Source organism: Heterocephalus glaber, unplaced genomic scaffold (genome assembly GCF_053883595.1).
Source record: "Heterocephalus glaber isolate CG9 unplaced genomic scaffold, H.glaber_assembly_v1.0 deba00001571, whole genome shotgun sequence".
Lineage (NCBI taxonomy): Eukaryota > Metazoa > Chordata > Mammalia > Rodentia > Bathyergidae > Heterocephalus > Heterocephalus glaber.
The window spans coordinates 1533272-1551941 of NW_028258356.1; the positions used below are offsets into that span (position 1 = coordinate 1533272).

The 18670-nt window shown below is 40.7% G+C and overlaps 1 protein-coding gene and 1 pseudogene across 4 annotated transcripts in view; one reads left to right on the top strand and one right to left on the bottom strand.

Moving 5' to 3' along the window:
* The window catches only part of Myrfl (myelin regulatory factor like), a 150612-nt gene that overhangs the window by 33776 nt on the left and 98166 nt on the right, over positions 1 to 18670 (top strand). For all 4 annotated transcript variants that reach the window (XR_015443458.1, XR_015443459.1, XR_015443460.1 and 1 more), the window contains exons 3-5: positions 13510 to 13577; positions 13674 to 13932; positions 14759 to 14850. Coding sequence is in view for 1 of the 4 variants with exons in the window: in XM_087192413.1 (XP_087048539.1) it covers positions 13510 to 13577; positions 13674 to 13932; positions 14759 to 14850 (419 nt within the window). In the remaining 3 variants the exon portion in view is untranslated. The remainder of the gene's footprint in view (positions 1 to 13509; positions 13578 to 13673; positions 13933 to 14758; positions 14851 to 18670) is intronic.
* On the bottom strand, positions 5253 to 5936 carry LOC101723208 (glucose-induced degradation protein 8 homolog pseudogene; annotated as a pseudogene).

The window sequence follows — 18670 nt, forward strand, 5'->3', positions numbered from 1 at the left end:
AAAATACAAATGTTAGACCTTTTGATGTCATGCTGTTCCCTAAGGTTCAGTTAATTTTCTCAAATTTTTTTCCAATCTCTGTAGTTCAGGATGAATAATTTCTATTGATCTGTCTTCATGTTTACTGGCCCTCCTTTATCATTGTCATTTTCATTCTTTTATCCAAGCCAACTGGCATTGCATGGGCTAAACTCAGTCATTGCCCTAGTGCCTACCCCTACATTTCTTATCACATCCAGGCAGCTGGCATGAATTCAAGTGGGAAGGGTGGGCAATGGATGTATTCTTATTTTCTTTGACCTGAAAACAGTTTACCAGAAGTCATATACTCTTTTCTCTAAGTGTCGCCTTCCTGAGAGAAGATATAGCTCATTTCACCAGAACACTGGACCATCAGAATTAATCACCTGGACCATGACCACTTTGTAATTAGCAGACAGATCTTTAGCTGTTTGAGTCGAGACTGTAAACAAAAGTCTTATTTAACAGATTGTCTTATCTTGGAATTCTGAAATTTGTCATAGGACCTTAGTGTCCATGGTAATAATAGTCCTTTCTGGGCAAACCACAAATATCTACTGACAACCTTTCTCATTGCTATTGAAATTCAGGCCTAGTTTGCCCAAATGGATTTAGTATTTTTGGAGGTGGATTGAAGGAGCAGATTATAAGTGAAGTAGAGAAGGAGGATAATATTGCTGAATATTAATGATGGCCAAACCATTGGGGATTGTGCTTTGTATTTTACATATTCACTTATTTAATTCTATATTTGATATCATATATTTCTTTTTCTTAACTCTGCTAAATAGATATAGTATTATTTATACTTTATAGAGGAGGAGGCTAATGTGCTGACAGGTTAAGTAGCACTCCATAGGTCAGTAAGTCACAAAGCTGGGTTAGAATCTATCTTTTCTCCTACCTGGAGTTTTCAGATTAACTGATATTTTAGGGAATATTTTGGAGAAATTTGGACCTCAGGGAAATATATTTAAAGTATCTCAAATTATCTATCAAAAGGTGTGACTCAGAATAAGTTTGAGCCCTAGTTGTGTAAAGATTGTCAGAGTTCATATTCACTACAGGAAAGCCCTATGATCAGATAACCTGTCATTAGTTGATAAAAAATGCTCAGGTGCAGGCAGTTAGGTGGGGCTGTAATAAAAATCTGAGTGGGAACAAGTAGAAACAGGCCCAGTCCATGACCTCAAGGACGCTGGGCTGGTTCAATGATCATTATTAATATGATAATTATCATTATCTGTACTACCTGTACAGATACACAAAGTTTGGAGACACCAGGCTCTATGCAGCATTTCTTCCAATAACCATAGGATGTAACCCCACCCCCTCACCCCATAGCAGAGCTGAAATTCAGAGTTTGGCTTGCTATAAATCCTGGGTTACTTCTCTACTAAATTGCCTATGAATTGTGGCTTTAAAAATATCAATGAAAACTTTTTATCTAAATTACCTCAGAGCCTGCTAGAGTGTAAAATTGCTAAGCTCTGGTTTGAATTTCTTTCTTTCTTTTGGTACCGGGGATTGAACTCAGGCAGGCGTGGTGCCACTGCAGTTTGAATTTCATGGGCAGATTTTCAAATCTTAAATATACTAAAAGGTTGAATTATAGGTCCTGTAACCCAGATTTTTCTGAATGTTCTATTGAAAACATATCCCAGCAGGTGTTATGGGAAAAAGTTCCATAATCAATAAATAAACTTGTGACTAACTAGCTTAAACCAAATTAAATGAGCGTATTTACTGTAGAGCTTCTCAGAGCCTTTGACATGCTAATGTGTACTTGGAGAAGGGAAATGCTGTGGCATGTTCTTCATATTATTTTGGCCATGGACTTCTTTTGGGAGACAGGTATTCATTTATGAGCATTGGAATATGCTACTCAGGACTTTCTTATCCTCTTGTGAAATTGAATTTGTATGTGGAACAGGGGCCACATCCTCTCAGCATGTGACAATTTCTGCGAATTGCTCTTAACTCTGTATTTCCTCATGTGGCATAGTCCAGGGCAGCTAATTATCTAGAGGAGCTGGCTGATGTCCTCTCTGATTTCCTGGGTTAGCCAGCCAGTTACCTCCTACGTACACAGGTGAGCTGTGTTGGTAGAACATCCCGAGAAGTGTCCAGGTGTGGAGTACTGCTTGGAGAGTGCGAGCTAGAAATTTAAGGGCCAGCATAGAACTCTGGAAGTTGCGATGAAAAGAACAATTGTGTGTGTGTGTGTGTGTGGGGGGAAGACTAGTGAATCTTAAAGACAAGTTTGTTTCCTTGAAAAATGCCTAGAGATTCACCTTCTTCCTTTATTCAAAGTGATGGTTGAGGGCTGGGGATGTAGCTCCGTGGTAGGGTACTTGCCTAGCCTAGCCCGGCAAGGCCCTGGGTTGAATCCTTAGCACTGCCAAATAAATAAATGAAGTGAGGGCTGAGGAGTAATGTAAGTGTCAGCTTGGAACTAGAAATATGGCATCTTTAAGTCTACCCAGAAATGCTCAATCAGAATCTGTATTTTTAATAGGATTCTGTGGGTTTCATATCTACATTACAGATTGAGATTTGTGTTAGGTCATGTAGACATGCCTCCTTCCCCACCAACCTCTCAAGCCCCAAGCCAAATGCAGTCCTGCATCACTTAATGAGGGGGATACAGTCTGAGAAAAACATCATTAGGTATTTCTTTGCATTGATACATGAGCTAAGACAGATGTGATGTCACTAGGTGATATAATTTTATGGGACCACTGTGAACAACAGGCTGAAATGTTACGGGGCACGTGTGTAATTAATGTAGTTTGGCTTGAGTAAGTATACTCAAAGGAAGTTGATATTATAGTGAGTTTTGGGATGGGCTAGAGTCCTGTATATAGAGTAAGAGAAAACTGAGTGCACTGAGGTGACCTGTAAGGAGGATGTTTGAATAGTGACTTCATAAGAGGAGAACTTAGGTCATGAAGGAATCAACTCTAGGATTCATTTTATTTAATTATTATTTTTTTTGTACCAGGGATCGAACTTGGGACCTTGTGCTTGTGAGGCAGACAGCAGAGCCACTGAGCTAAATCCCCAGCTTCATTTTATTTCATTTTAATGGTTGATCTTAAGCATCTAATATTCTGGGTTTCACTTAGGACTGAAATTACTCAGGTTGGATGGCAAAAGGAGTTAGGAGTCCGTTACCTCATACATGTCTCACTAGAATAGAGCTGATAAGTTTTTTACTGTGACATTGCAACAGGGAATGAGGCAGTCCATGTAGCTCTGTGGGAGGAGCTTACTAATGGCTGCTTGAGTCCATGGACTGGTTTGACCTTGAGTTCAAATTGATGTAGTAAGAGGAAGCCTAGAGAGCTTCCTCTCTTTAGGGGGCTAAGACACTACTCTGCACTCCTCCATTTTAAGGAGAGTTGTACAAAACACTATAGTCTAAAATAATTCATGGGATTAGAAGATCTGTATTTAGAGGCTAAGCTCTGGTAGTAGGTCACTCAACTCGAGCTTGACTACTTGGCAGATGAATGATCTTGAGTAAATTGTTTAACTTCATGAAGCCTCAGTTTCATTGTCTCTGGAGTAGGAACAATACCATAGAAATACATTTCTATATAGAGACTAAATGAAACAACATACACAAGGGTTACTGGGGTGCCTTGCCCAGTGAAGTTTCTCAAACTGAGTCCTTTGTGCCCAAAGCACAGAGGATAGGTGGTGAGAGAGACAGGGTCCCTGCAGTTTGCTAATACAGAGTGGAAGGGGAGAAGTGGAGTCTTTTCGGTTTTGTTTCTTGCAATCCTATCGTGATATGGTTTTCTTGAGCTATGTTATCCACTGACATTTCTGCCAAGGTCCTTTCCCATCCTATCTTCAGGGTGGTAGGTATAAATGCTAACCAAACTTGATCAAGTGTTTATCAAGTGCCTCCCACACAGACTTCTAGGGTATTATGGGGTATGCATGCATGGACATGTGCATGTGTGTACACTCACAAATTCCTAATATGAAAGTTCATGTGTGTGTGGGATATATCATGCACATGAAAAACTAGAGGAAATATCTTTAGTAACAACTATTTTTATAGTTGCGATAAGTCATAATACTAAACAAAACATCTGGAATCCTTGTCCATAGCTTACAAAGGGCTGTGTGCTGGGATCAGTCTTCACAGGCATTTTTTCAGAATTAGTGATAGTAAAAAGTAGACTGATTCTTCATAGGCTTAAGTATTGTTTTAAAATTCTCTGCAAACAATACATTTCCTTGTTGCCTGCTCCTGAGGCAGGCCATTCCCTTCCTCTCCTGGCACTCCACTGCTGTCGGATCACTCCAGTGGGACGAGAAAGACAGTGACAGGTAGTTTAAGGTCATGCAGTAAGATGAGGACAAAGAAGAGCAGGGGAAGGAAGTGGAGAGTGACAAGTGGGAGCAGGCTACCGTCTCAGATTGGGTGGTCAGGAAAGCCTGCTCTCTTTTTCTTTTTTAATCAAAGAGAAACCTTTATTTTCAACAAATATGCCTACAAGAGATGGTTCATTGATCTACTATAAACAAGTCTCTCTTCACATACAGCACCAAAATATATATTTAAAAAATTAAAGAACACACAGCCCCACCCCTCACACACACATCTCCCCAAAAGTCACACAGCTTGGACCAAAAGGGAAAAACAAGTCAAACTCAATACCCTCACACAAAGTCATCTTTGAATTAGGATTTACAAATTTATATATTCTTTCCTATGAAAAACAAAACAAAATTTCCAAATGAAAAGCAAGGGGTAAGGAAACACTGAAAATAAAGGCTGGACAAGACTTAGGAAAATTAACAAACATACTGTCTGCCTGTGAGCTGACAGAAAGCAAAAGAATGATCAGTGGTCTTCATGTACTTTGGGAGACCTTAAGTTAACTGATACTCCCTAATAATGCAGCACTCAATGACAAGGTAAACACTCAGGAGTCAGAAACACCAGGAGCACTGGGACAGGAAACAGAAAAGTGTTGAAATCCTGAGGATGTACCACAGTGTATAGACCACTCAGACTCCTAAAGTGTCTTTCCCGTGGGTTTGCCAGCATTTAAAAGGGACACATTCCCTTTAAAAAAAGATTCCGGGTCAAAAAGAAAAGTACAAAGGGGTGAAGGGTTCTCTACTGCACGGAAAGTCTTTCCGTCACAGTCCGAGAGGAGGTGTGTCCTGTGCCCTCATGGCAGGGCCAGGGTCTGCCTGCACCAGCTCTACTTGGGCTCCTAGATCACACCCTTGCTGAGGTCTGTCATTTCGGGCTATTTTACTTTCTTCTGGTCCAGCTTGTTCTGAGCCCAAAGTAGTAGTTTCAGTAATTTTGCCAGCTTGAATGTTGACTCATGATTCTCGTAACCTAAAACAGCTTGGCTAACTTCAGTCCACACCTTTTGCCTCTGCATCATGTGGAGAAGGTCTCCGAAGGGTGACTCCTTCGGGCTGTCAAAGGCCAGCAGGGCCAGTGTGCACTCTATCTCTGTGAGGCACTCTTTGCTCTCCTTGCCCTGCTCTGCCAGCTGTGTCTGGGTGAACTCCAGCGCCACAGTCTCACGCCGGCGGATCAGCTCGATGAAATGCTGCTGCTGCAGATGAAAGTAAAGATAGCGGTTTGTGTCCAGGAGCTCTGGATGGAGGGTGTTGATCAAGGCGATGGCCTCTTAAATCTGACCCTTCAGAATCATCTCTCGAATCTCGATCCGTTCATCAAGTGTTTCTAGATCCACACTTGGTTCAATTCCAGATTCCATTCGAAAGTTTTCTGCTGCTTCCTTAAAGCCCACTGTGACCAGATAGTTCATGATGAGTTGATTCATGTCTGCTCACTGGACATGTAAGTTATTGAGCTTTTGCATCCAGTCATCTTTTGTGATTTCATTGGGCTTTTCTGCATAACTCATTTTGATTTATTTCGTACTGATCCCGCCTCCCACGTGACGCGGTATGGGCGGCGGGGGCCAGCCTGCTCTTAACATATGAAATTATATACACAGAATATTCATTGCAGTACATAGTTTTTTAAAAAAGTATTTCATATTTATTAAACACCAACTCTGTACCACACACTCTCCTGAGCTGAGGTCACTGAGGGGTGCCATGGAGCTTTGGAGAAGGTGCAGTTGATGTTGCGTGAAAGCACTGGGGGACTTATTAGAGCAAACTCAGAATGGGCTGTTGAATTGTAAGCAGTCTCACTGGTGTAGTCACAGGAAGACCATGTCTTAATACTGTGTGGGCTTCTGCACAGTGCTCAGTAGAGTCATGGGCATATAGGCACTCAGTCAGCAGTGTTCTGAATCAAGGCTACAATGGGAAAGAAACACCGGCTGCTTTGGAGGCAGCACGTGAATATCACGGGTGTACGGATAACTGCAACTACCTAGAGGGAATAGTCTCTTTTATGCCCTCCTCTTTTGATTTGCATACAATTCAGCCCCCAGGAGACTATTTTCTCCATTTGTCTTCCAAAAAAACAAAAACATATTATATTTCCAAGAGGAGGAGTTTTGAAGGCAAATTATTCTGTTCTTTTAACCAGCTGCTAAGAATCTCTTGGTTTTTACAGATGTTTCCTACAGAAGCTAGAGGTAGAGTTGGCCACTCAGAGAATGACTCAAGGTGTTTGTCATTTCTGGTGACTGCTTTATGAAAATCCCTGTAGTTTAAGAGACAAATTGAGACCACAAAGGCCAAAGAAAGTCTGCTGTACATTGCTTGGATTTCTGATATGTTGTTTGTGAGCGGGAAGGAGTGCAAAAACAATCTCAGACAACAGTTGTTTTTTTTTTTTTTTGGTACCGGGAATCAAACTCTGGTCCTTTCGCATTTGAAGCAGGCGGCAGAACCACTGAGCTAAATCCCCAGCCCAAACAACAGTATTTTTCTTGAGTTCATCTTTGCCCTTGTTTTAACAATTTGCCTAGTTTTCAAGGTAGATTTCATGAATTCTTTCTTCAGATTTTCTGAAAAGAACTGCAAAATTTCTCTGAACATACTAAAATGTATTTAGCATGAAAGGGTATAAAATATAAAGAAATAAAAGACTAGCTGTGGTGAATTGCTTTCACTGAACACAGGGATTCTTTCATATTTCTCTGAAGAATGAATATGCTTTGGTTTTCTCAGGCAGTCACTTTGCTTAGACTCAAACTATAAACTCTGTCTCTTGGGAAGAAGTTCATATTTCAGTTTCTGCCCCACACATGGACAGCTTGGGGATCAGCAAGAGACTCGGGAAGTTATACATAGAGTCTGGCTTCCCTTTCTTGGTATCACTCTTTTCCAAGATTTCCCTTCAGTTTTGTTTTCCCCATTAACTTTATTGGTACATTTTAGGTATACAATAGTTACATTCATCATTGGGATCTTGTACCATTACATGAGTCTCTTGGTTCTTATTTTTTCCCCCTTCCCTTGCCCTCCCTTCACCCCCTCCACCCTTCCCTATTTGCAAAGACCTTGTTTCCATTTTTTTCCTCTTCTCATATTTTTTCCTTTTCCTTTTTCCCCTTCTCCTACCCCTCCCAATTCCCCTGGTCTTTTAGACCTTTTCTTCCTGTTACACAATATCAGTTATACATTTTTTAAATTACAATATTAAGATCTAGGCAACATTACTGCAGATTTTACAGAATTTAAAAGGATATAGAAAGCATATTACAAAAATCTTTTTTGAAATAAATTTGACAACTTCTAAGAAGTAACTTGGAAGACAAATTAATGAAACTAACTCTGGAGGAAATATAAAATTTGAATAGCACCTATTAAAGAAAGTATATTCCTAGCTTGAAAACCTACCTATATGACAACAGCAGGCTCATAAACATTTTAACTGATAGATTATATCAAACAATTAAAGCAAAAAAAAGAAGGAACACTTCTCCCCTCATTTTAGGAACTCAACATTGTGCTAATCCTAAAACTGGATAAAGATAATAGAAGAAAAGCGTATGAACATAGATAGAAATTTGTTTAACAAAACAAGCTATTGGAAGTCAGATCTGGCAGGATGTAGAAAGTGGTTTTGTTATAGGGATGGCAGTGTTGGTTCAGCATTGGAAGATCCATCCCCAAAAGTAATCATTTTAACAGAGGAAAGGAGAAAGCCATATGATCCTGTCACTAGTTGGAGAAAGAGTATTGGACTAAATTCTACAGCTGTTCATGGTAAAAGCTATCAGGAGCCTAGAAGTAGAACAGAAACTTCTCAACAGATTAAAGACATGTACTCCGTACTTCCAGCAAGAATGCCTTATACAAATGGAGATGATACAATGCTTTCTCTTTAAGATGGCGAACAAGGGCAGATATGCTTACTCTTTATCTGTCCATTAAACTTTGAAACCTAGTCCCCACCAAAATAGTCTGGCAATAAAATGACACCACTAGGATAGGATTGGCACGGCAGAAGTAAAATCTTTATATGTAGATGAAATGATCATCTACAGAGAAAATACTAAGAAATCTCTAGAAGCCCCTAGAACTTGTACTTGACTTTAGCAGGATTAGAAAACACAAGGTATATATAAAAATTCAGGTCTGTGTATACTTGCTATAAATGAAGAATTGGATATTGAAATTTTAAAGTTATGTAGGAGTACAAAGGACCCAGAAAAGCCAAAAACAAAAACAAAAACAGTGTTGGAAGACGTTTAGCACCCAATTTTAAGACTTCTTCTAAAGCTACAGTAATCAAGGCAGTGTTGGTGTAAGGAAAGACATATAGACCATTTGAATAAAACAGAGAATCTAGAAATAGAACCACACATATATGGTCCACTGAGTTTTGAAAGATTATTTAACATTAGCATTTTATAGAATATAAACTCAATTCAAGAGCCGATGGAAGAGATAGTGTCTTCAGCAAATGGCACTAGAACACCTGGTATCCATATACAAAAAAATTAACCTCAACCCTTTTTTTCCATACATGAAAATAACTTGAAGGGATCTATGAACCTAAATATGAAAGCCTAAAAGTATAAAACTTTAAGAGGGAATTATAAGGGAAAATATATATGAATTCAGGGTAGGCAAGAACTACCTAGGATACAAAAACCATGATGTATAAAAGAAAAAAATTGATGAGATTCCATCAAAATTTAGAACTTTAAATGGCATCATTAAAATGAAAAGTAGTCCTTAAACAGACCATATTTACAATACATATAACCTATGAGCAGAATAAATAAAGAATTCTTAGAGCTCATTAATAGACAACCCAATTAAAATGTAGACATAAGAAGATGATAAATAGCCAGTATAGCACAAGGAATGGTGTGGAATTCTAGAATCAGAAAAATACTAATCAGTACAATAATAAGATTGAATTATACACTCATTAGGGAGATGAAGTCAAAAGTTTTAAAAGCCTCATCATGACTTTTTCTTTTTGTTGGATTCTCCCCCTTCGCGTTTAATTTGTCACGCCCAATGGATTCATTCTGCTGGGTTTCCTGGGGTTGTGATCCTCATTGTCTTTTCCTAGGGTATTGTCTAAAATTGTCTGGAGTGCCGGTTTGGTATTCATGAAGTTCCTGAGGTGCTCTTTATCATGAAAGCATCTTATTTCTCCATCAATTTTGAAAGATAGTTTCGCAGGGTACATCCGTCTGGGTTGGAGTCTGTTTTCCTTTAGGGCTTGAAATACATCACTCCAAGCTCTTCTTGCCTTGAGGGTTTGCATTGAGAAGTCAGCTGTGATTCTGATGGACTTTCCTTTGTATGTGATTTGTTTCTTTTCTCTCACTGCTTGTAGAATTTTATTCTTCTGTTGGATTTCTGGAATCCTAACTAGCTGGAGTCCTATATGCCTCACTTATCTGTATGTCAAGTTCTTTTCCCCTCCTTGGGAAGTTTTCTGCCATCACTTCTGTGAAGAGTTTTTTTATGTCATCTGCACTGTCTTCTCTTTCTTCATTGACTCCAATCAGCCTTATGTTATTCTTCTTTGCATCGTCTAGCAGCTGCTGGATTGATTTCTCATGTTCCCTTACAATTTTAAAGCAATTTTTCTTTTCCTGGTCATTAATTGCAATCTTATCTGCTAAATGTGAAATTCTATCCTCACATTGGTTCATTCTGCTGCTCAGACTTTCAATGGAGTTTTTAATCTCTTGGAAATCTGTTTGTATCTGTTTTATGGATTCCATTTGTTTCCTATGTTGTGATTCCATCATGTTCCTCAGATCCTCTACTTTTTTATCTGTGCCCTCTCTAGATTTATTAATCATGTCTTGCACCATGAGCAAAATCTTTGCTGTTATCTGAGTAATTATTTCTGATTTCATTTTTCCACAGGGGGATGGGGGGGGCAAGTGCTTCTGGCGCCCACACGGCTCACCTTCTGTGCCCTAGGAGCTTGGGATGGCAGCAGGGGAGCTTCCTTCTGGGTGCTGGGACCGACTGAGCTTCACTGCCCTAGGAGCCTGGGATGGAGGAGGGGGAACTTCCTTCCGGGTGCTGGGATTGGCTCTCCCTTCAGTTTTGAGCAGCTATGTTTATCCCACATTCTTTTCCGGTTGTTCAAGGCAGAAGGACTGGATTTTTATTGGAGTTTCAGATGGTCTCTTCAGATGGTTTCAGATGCTTTGACTTTGATCAGCCTTTCAGGTTGAACACTGAGGACAGGTAACTCACAGTCTGATATTATCTTCCTACCTTTCTGTGCTCTTCCAGAATCTTGTTTCTTTTGTCTACTTTCCAGCGTTTTTGGGTGAGATTTTTATACACAGAGTTTAGAGTTTTTATCTGTGGGAAAGTCAGGTTTGGTAGAGTCAGTCATATAAGAGATCAGTTGCATTAGAAGCAGAAGAGTGGTTGGTGATTTTTGTGTATTTCTTATCTAGTTGTTTGCTCTGTCTTTAAATTTTAAAGGCTTTCTGATAATATCTGGTATTTCATTGTTCCTGTTTAAGAAATTCTACATCCACGCCATTATTCTTTTTAACTGATTTTTATTTATTTTGGATGAATGTAGTCTTTGTGAAGGTGGCAGACTGAACCTGGAAACTACAGACAAGAACAGAATGGGTGGGCACTCCTCCTGTTACCTACCACAGGTCTGCTGATTTTTCTCAGCTGAGCCAGTGCCAGCTTGGGTCTAAGATTTTGATTCTTTAGCTATTGTCATGTTGCCAACCTACTCCTTTTGTTTCTTTAATTAAATGTCCACAGGCCAACCAAACTGTCCATACTTCTTGCATCCCAATTGTCCTTGGCCTGCCTCTATAGTACATTTCCCTGGATTATCTCATCCATTTCCATAGCTGTAATTACCTTCTCTCTGTTAGTGGTTTCCACAGCTAATTTTAGCTCAGATCTGCCTCCTAACTTTCAAACTCCTATAACCTACTCCTTACTGGACCTCTTCATTTGGATGCATGAAGTATTTATGTACTCACTATGTCTGAAGCTATCCTATTTCTATCCAGATATGTTCCTACTCCTGTGTTGCCTCTTTTAGTATATAATGGCACTATGCACTTGCTTGCTGAGTCAGAAAGCTGAACATCGTCCTTAACTTCTTCTCTTTTATCTCACTTTTTCTCTTCTTTTTGTTTTTTCTTTTCTTGGCTCAGCTCGGCTCAACTTGGACCCTCCCCTCCCTGCCCTCCCCTCTCATCCCCCACCCCATCCTCCTCTTCCTCCTCCTCTTCTTCTTTTTCTTCTTCCTCTTCCTCCTCCTCTTCTCCTCCTCCTTCTTCTTCCTCCTCCTCCTTCTTCCTCTCTCTCTCTCCTTCCTTCCTTCTTTCCCTTCTTCCCACCCTACAATGTTAAATCTAATCACTAAGTACTGTATATTCCATTTCTTATTTACAATAGGGTTATGTCCCTATAAACACATTGAAAATTGGAAATATCATAAGTTGAAAACACATTTAATACACCCAACCAAAGATCGCTCACCCACACTGTATGCTGTAAAGTATGGGTGATTTCCCTTGTTAGAGCATGGCTGACTGGGAGCTGTGGCTCTCTGCTCTGCCTAATATCTTTTTTTATTCTATAAGTTTATTGGTAGATTTTAGGTATACAATATGATGACATTCGTCATTGGAAATTTGTACCTGTACATGATGTATTTTGGTTCTTATGTTTTCCCCATTCCCCTGCCCTCCCTTCAACACCTCTGCCCCTCCCTATTTACAAAGACTTTGTTTCCATTTTCTCCCTTTCCTGTATTTTTTTCCCCTTCTTTCTTTTCCCCTAACTCTCCTCACTTCCCCTTCCCCTTTCTCTTTGGACCTTTTCTTCCTATTTCACATTATCTATTATACATTTTTGTCCTCATTTACACTTTCAGTTTCTCACACCAGCGAAACTATCATTATTTACACATGTGTGTCCTGTTCATTTTACTTAAGAGTATGGCCTCAATGTACATCCAAACCTTTATTCTTAAAAGGTGAATTTCACTGTAAAGTGATCAGACAGGGACAAACTATTTCCTTGGTAACGTCAACATTTTGTATCCCTTTTGCCCTTTAGTACATGTAAGCTTTCTTGGGAACAATGCTCTAATTTCTTATTCATGAAATATTGGTTTGGTTTTATTCAAAGCAGAGTTGAGGGAGATACCACAGCTGAGCATTTAGATTTCTAATGCATCCTTCCATGTTCAGGCCAGCCGCTTACCAATGGCCTTAACTATGCCTTGTAACCTTGTACAACAATGTCCCTGGTTCCATTTCACTTCTTTTGGGGTGACAGGTGGGGAAGTTGATATAATGGTTTGATTGTTTCTTAATTGAACCTTCAACTAACCCTATTTTCAGCCCTATTCTTACCCTTGTATTTAGAGGTTTTATGTGATCCCAGTGTCACAGGCTTTTTGGGAAATTTTTTGATTGGACTACTCATTTCTTAAAATGAAATTTTGCTGGCACCTGAACATATAAAACAGAAAAATGTTATTTTCCTCCGGGCATTAAAAATGTTCTTTTGTACTTTTGAGCTCCTTCCAAGAGCTAGGGATACCCGAGAGGATTCAGAGATGGAAAACCATTACTTTAGCAACAGCATTTTGTATAACCTTAGCTCAAATCATATGTAGAACTGTCTCTCTGGTGTAAGAATTTTAAGAACAATAACAGTATTAATTAAACTTTATTGAGCACTCACAGTGTTGGAAACAGTATGTTGTGGGCTTATATGGACATTATCTCAATTCTTGCCAAGATGCTTTGAAGTCGGTATAGTAATTATTGCTGTTTTGTCAGTGGGGAGATGGAGGCCTGGAGAGGTTATTTGTTCATGGAAGCATAGCTAGGAAGTGAAGGAGTTGGGACTCAAAGCCCAATCATGGAGCCATGACAGGACACTGGCTGTGGTCTGATGGGCTTTGCTCCCCACCCCTCAGCATCTGAAACCATCACTGAGGGTGCTGTACACTGAAGGCTTCCTCCTATTTGTGATAAATGTATGATGGAATAGAGTAAAAAAAAAAAAAAAATCCGTGTCTGTAATCCACAGGCAACGCCGGCTCCCAGATACCCCTCCCTATTCTGCATCAGATTCATGCTCCCCTCCACAGGTCAAAGGTGAGTGCAATCCACCGTCAGCACGTCTTGTATTGTTACTCTCTGGATTCTGAGTGGTGAGAAATAGAGGTACTTCTGGCTTTCGTCTTCCACCAGGTACAAGCTTCCGGACCCCGAGGGCTACAACTGGAAGGAGTCCAGCTGCTTTTCTCCACTCCGCAGCAGCCCTTGGGATGCTGTCCATGAACCTGCAGCAGAGCATGTCTGGAATGAGCAACTCGGGCCAAACCCATGGCAGCTTTCACAACTGCTACCCAAACACCAGTCATCCCGCCAACCTCCTGGATCAATCCGGGTCCTCCCATTTGGGGATAAGTTGTTCTTACCACCAGGAGCCTTTGTGCCACACGCCTGGGTAAAGGGCAGGATAATTAGTTCTAAAAGACCTGGTAGGAAGCCTCAGAGCAGTCAGAACCCCGGTAGTGACGTAGGGAGAACGGCAGTGGGAGCCTGCCCAGGAGATGGCAGTATTGAGACGCGAATAGGACATGGCGGGATCCCAGCGTTCTTGGCTTAGACAATCTCTTAATTAAAACTCCACTAAATCCAAGGTGCTCATTCAACAAAAAGTAAAATGTCAGAAGTGTAGGAAGATTCCAGGCGATAGAGGCAAACCGTGTTTGCTCATGCACGTAGGCCAGATGACACAAGGAAATTTGGGAACGAGCTCTTGGAAAACTGTCAATTAAGCATTAACAAATTCTTTTCTCTCCTCCTTTTCTCCTGTTTATTCCTCCTTCTGAATCCAAAAGGTAGAAAAAACTAGTCAGGGCTATCAAAAATTGAGGCTAGGGCTGGGGATTTAGCTCAGTGGTTTCACCGCCTGCTGCTCAAGCACAAGGACCAGAGTTTGATCCCTCGTACCAAAAAAAAAAAAAAAAATGGAGGCCAAACTCCACAGTAAAAACATTCTTGGGTGTAACATGTATACCTATATTTTTAAGTCTGTATCTTCAGTTTCAATGAGTCTTCTGCTTTTGAAAATGTCAGTTTATTTTTTAAGGTAGGTAAACCTCAAATTCATTGGCTAAGCTTCAGACTGTTAAGGTTTCAGTAACCTTAACTAGCTGGGGCTGGATTTAGGAAAGCAGAAAACAGAGACCTGGGAAGTTAAATTCAATTTAATGTAACAGGCCGAGCAAAGGAGAATCCTAATGTTCCTTTTGGTTTCTTGATTGCAGAGATTCGTTGCCTCCAACCAAGAAGAGAAAGCACACAGAGTCCCTGGAGGGCTCCGAGGACTGTGGGGTGTGGGCCCACCCCTCTAGACCAGGTGAGCAAACCTGGGCTGTAACAGAGTCAAGGCTATCAAAACCTTGACCATCAGATCACGGCTTTGTACTGGCCTTTGAGCAGCCCTACAACATGATGTTCTTTCTCATAGAAGGGCAACAATAGACTTGGGAGTTTATTTCTTCCCTCTCGACATGTCTTTAGTGCAGTTGGGGTCATACCAGTGCTTGCAGTAAGAGACTCCCTTCTCCTTCTTGGTGTGGGTAAAATGCTAGTCTTTCAATTTCAGGAGCATGTCTCAGAGAACACAGGCTCCAGGCCTGGGGGAAAGGTACAGTGTCTTTGAGAGCCTGTGGGTGTGTCCATTGCTTTGTTTAGTGCAACCCTCCTGGATTTTAACCCAGATTAACACAGAAATCTTGGTAAAAATGCAGATTCTGATTCAATAAATCTGAGCTGGGGTCTGAGACCTGCATTTCTAACAAGTTTTCAGGTGATATCAATACTGTTGGTTCTTGGAAGATGCTCTGAGAAGCAAGACTTTAGCTTAAAGTCTCCACTGAAAGGAAGGTGGAAAGTCTTGACGCTGAAGACTTGAACTGTGAGAATCTTCCAGGCACAAATTCCACAGCATTTCTAGGGAAAATACTCTGGGCCAATTTTATGAGCTACTGTAAGTGCTCAAACATAAGCAGTGTGAACATCACCCCCAATTCACGGTACCATGAGTCAGCTTGGCAAGAAGCCCAGGATTTCCTCTTGGGGCTCCCCCTTCCATTCTTGTCCCCAAATAGAGATTTATACTGCTCTGAAAGGAAATGCATGTTTTCTTACCAGTAGGGGTCGCTGTCTTTGCCTTTAACAGTCCCATGGAGTGGGAGGACACCTGGCTTCACCTCCAGCATGGGCAGAGGAGGTCTTTCAGTGGATAGCAATACCACCCTTTCAGCCAAGCCCAACATCACTGTCCCCTGGGAGTATTATGTCACAGTGGTGCTGGACTTCCAGCCCTTTTATAAAGTAAACCTCTTATATCCTCCTTTCCTTTTACATGGGTCTACCATGATGAACAGTCAACATTCACCCCCTCCCCAACCCTAGAAATAAAATGCTCTTTCAACCCTTGCAATACAATGTGCTAATTAGAGCCCCTTTGTGGATAATATAGAGCTCTCTGTCCACCTTCCTATGCAAGGTTACCCTAATTTCTTCAGGGATTCCTGCATCTTGCCTGCAGTTTCTGTATGATTCTCAAATATAAAGGCTGAACAAATTCCTAGCCAGATGAGGGAACCATCTGTTCACTCTCCTGCAGACACATCAGCTCAATGGGGGATATAGGGCAGTCACTGAAACCTTCCAAGAGTTTCCTCAGTGGACCAGATTGTTACTCAAATCATTCTAGAGTTAACTTCCATCCTGGGATGATTTTCTGTTGCCTGTCCCAGATGGACAGAACATAGATTATTTTCATCCTCTTCAGAGAGATCTTAGAGTAACTGAAGAATGCAAACAGTGAGGAAACCACGAATTCCTTAAGTCCTATTTAAAGGACATTGAAAAGCTGACTAAAAATAATTGGTTACAGACAACTGTTCAAGAATGAAAATGAGCAGGTTCCCAGGAAAAAGAAGGGGAAAAGACAAAGGGAAGAACTTAGTTAATCCAAATACCACATTTTCATTACCAGTTGTATTTTTTAGCCAAAGTATTCCAGTGGAGATCTCCTATTTGATGTTGCAGGGTTTTTACAAGGTCTAGAGGAAGGCACACATTGGTGGAGGAAGGAAGAGCTTCTGTCAGTCTTGTAGACAGGAATAGGATTACCAATTTTCTGTGGGACAGGATATTCTAAATCAGTTAATAAGGGTTTTCTAATGACCTTCTTCTAGGCAACATACATTGGCTGAGGGTTCAAGAGTCCATTTGTAGAGCCAAATGTACAATTACTGGGTTGTTGTGAGCAGATGTAAAATCTTGTGTTGAGAGCAAGCTGCTGGTGGGCAGGCTCCTGTCAGCTGGCTCCTGGTTCTACCTGCCCAAATAAAAGAGGGTTCCTGGCCTAACTTGCAGGCTTCAACCCTTTTATATTTTGAACCTCATATGTGAAGGGGTTTTCCAGCTCCAGTCATGACCTTTGGCCCACACTAGTTGAATTCACCCTGAATAGTCAGGAAAGTGCCTGTATTGTCTATAGTGAATGGAAACTCTCAGAGCATTACTTCTCTTTATTAGCAAATGAGTCATGATTTCTACTTCACTTATCTCTGAGACTTTTTAACAGCAAAGTATACAAGATATTTTGAAAAGCAGTTTTCTCTGAAGGTTGGAACTTGAGCAGTGTACTGTGTTCACACTTCTGCTTCTCTGTGTTAGAATTTCTCCTTCGATCCTCAGATAACATGAAAGGAAGAAGGTTTGAATCTCAGCTCTTCCACTTAAACCCTGCAACATTGGGCAAGTTATATCAGGTCTTTGAGCCTCAGCTTCCACATTAATGAGAGTAAGAATCTTTGCTTCATACACTTTAGAAATATTTACTGGCATCTCCTCAAGGGTATCCTACATGCAGTGATTCCACACCTAGGAATAAGCCTAGCAGAAATGTATGCACATTCTCTCCAAAGAAAATGTGCAAGAATGTCCCCCACAGCATCACTCATAATAGCCACAAAGTGGCCATTAACAGCAGCATAAACTGTGGCACATTTATATGATGAGAAAGCAATGAAAATGAACAAAGGATTGCTGGTGCAGTAATAATGGATGGATCTCATAAACATAACATCAGGCCATACCATATCTAGCACATAACAGGCCATACCATATCATCTTACTCCATTTCTGTAAGTTCCTCTCTGCTGTTAGATTTCAAGACAATTTTAGGCAGAAGAAAGGAGTTATTAGAAGGGGTCATAGGGATATCTCCTGGAAGTCTGGAAGTATCCTATGGTTTGATCTAGTGGTAGGTCTGTGTAGTAGAATTCATTATATAAAGAAGTATAAAATTGTGTGCTCATAATTTGTATGCTTTTATTCATGTATAGAATTCTTCAATAAAGAAAATTTATTGAAAAGATGATCCTCCCCTTGGAGATGAATTAAGGAATTGGTGATACACTGTGTGAAGTGTCTGGGACAGTACCTGTGGTACAGAAAGCACACAGAATAGAAGTTGTTATTAGTAGAAGTAGTAAGAAGTCCCAGCTTTGGGCTCAGAGTTGGAATTTTAGTGTGGTCCTGTGGTTCTCAGGGCCTTACCAGCAGATAAGCAGCTCCCAGGGAAGCCACGACTATGCGACTCCTGTTGGAGTGGCTGCTCTGATACCTTTGCTATATTGATGAGAAAGAGCGAGTAATGCCATTATCTTTGAGCACAATGACAATGCCCCTGAATCCCTGACCATGCACTCCATCAGTGTCTGGTGGAATAGAGCTGGCCTGTGGCCATGCACCTAGGCACATTGGCCTTACTGCGACAGGGCCTGTGTTAGCTGGAATTCAGTTGGGAACATCTAGTAGTTTCTTTACATTAGCTGCAGTAGGTGGAAGCCAAGAACAGAACTACAGTGGATGTGTGACTTATGAACTTAATTTGTTCCTGAGTGCTGGTTGTAACTCCAGTTGGTCAATTACCTCCAGAGTCTCTCTTCTCTCTAATTTTAGGCCACACTTTCTTCCAGGCAGATCTCAGTGTCCTTAGAGAGACATTGGCCCTGAATTTCTCAACCCCCCAACAGGAAAAGATGTTGTAATGTTCCTTCCAGGACTCTTTAAGGGTTAAATCTGTATCTAAGACCATCTGGAAGCATAAGCAGCTAGCATTTGAGTCATAACTCAAGACTTTGGTCATAAGTTAA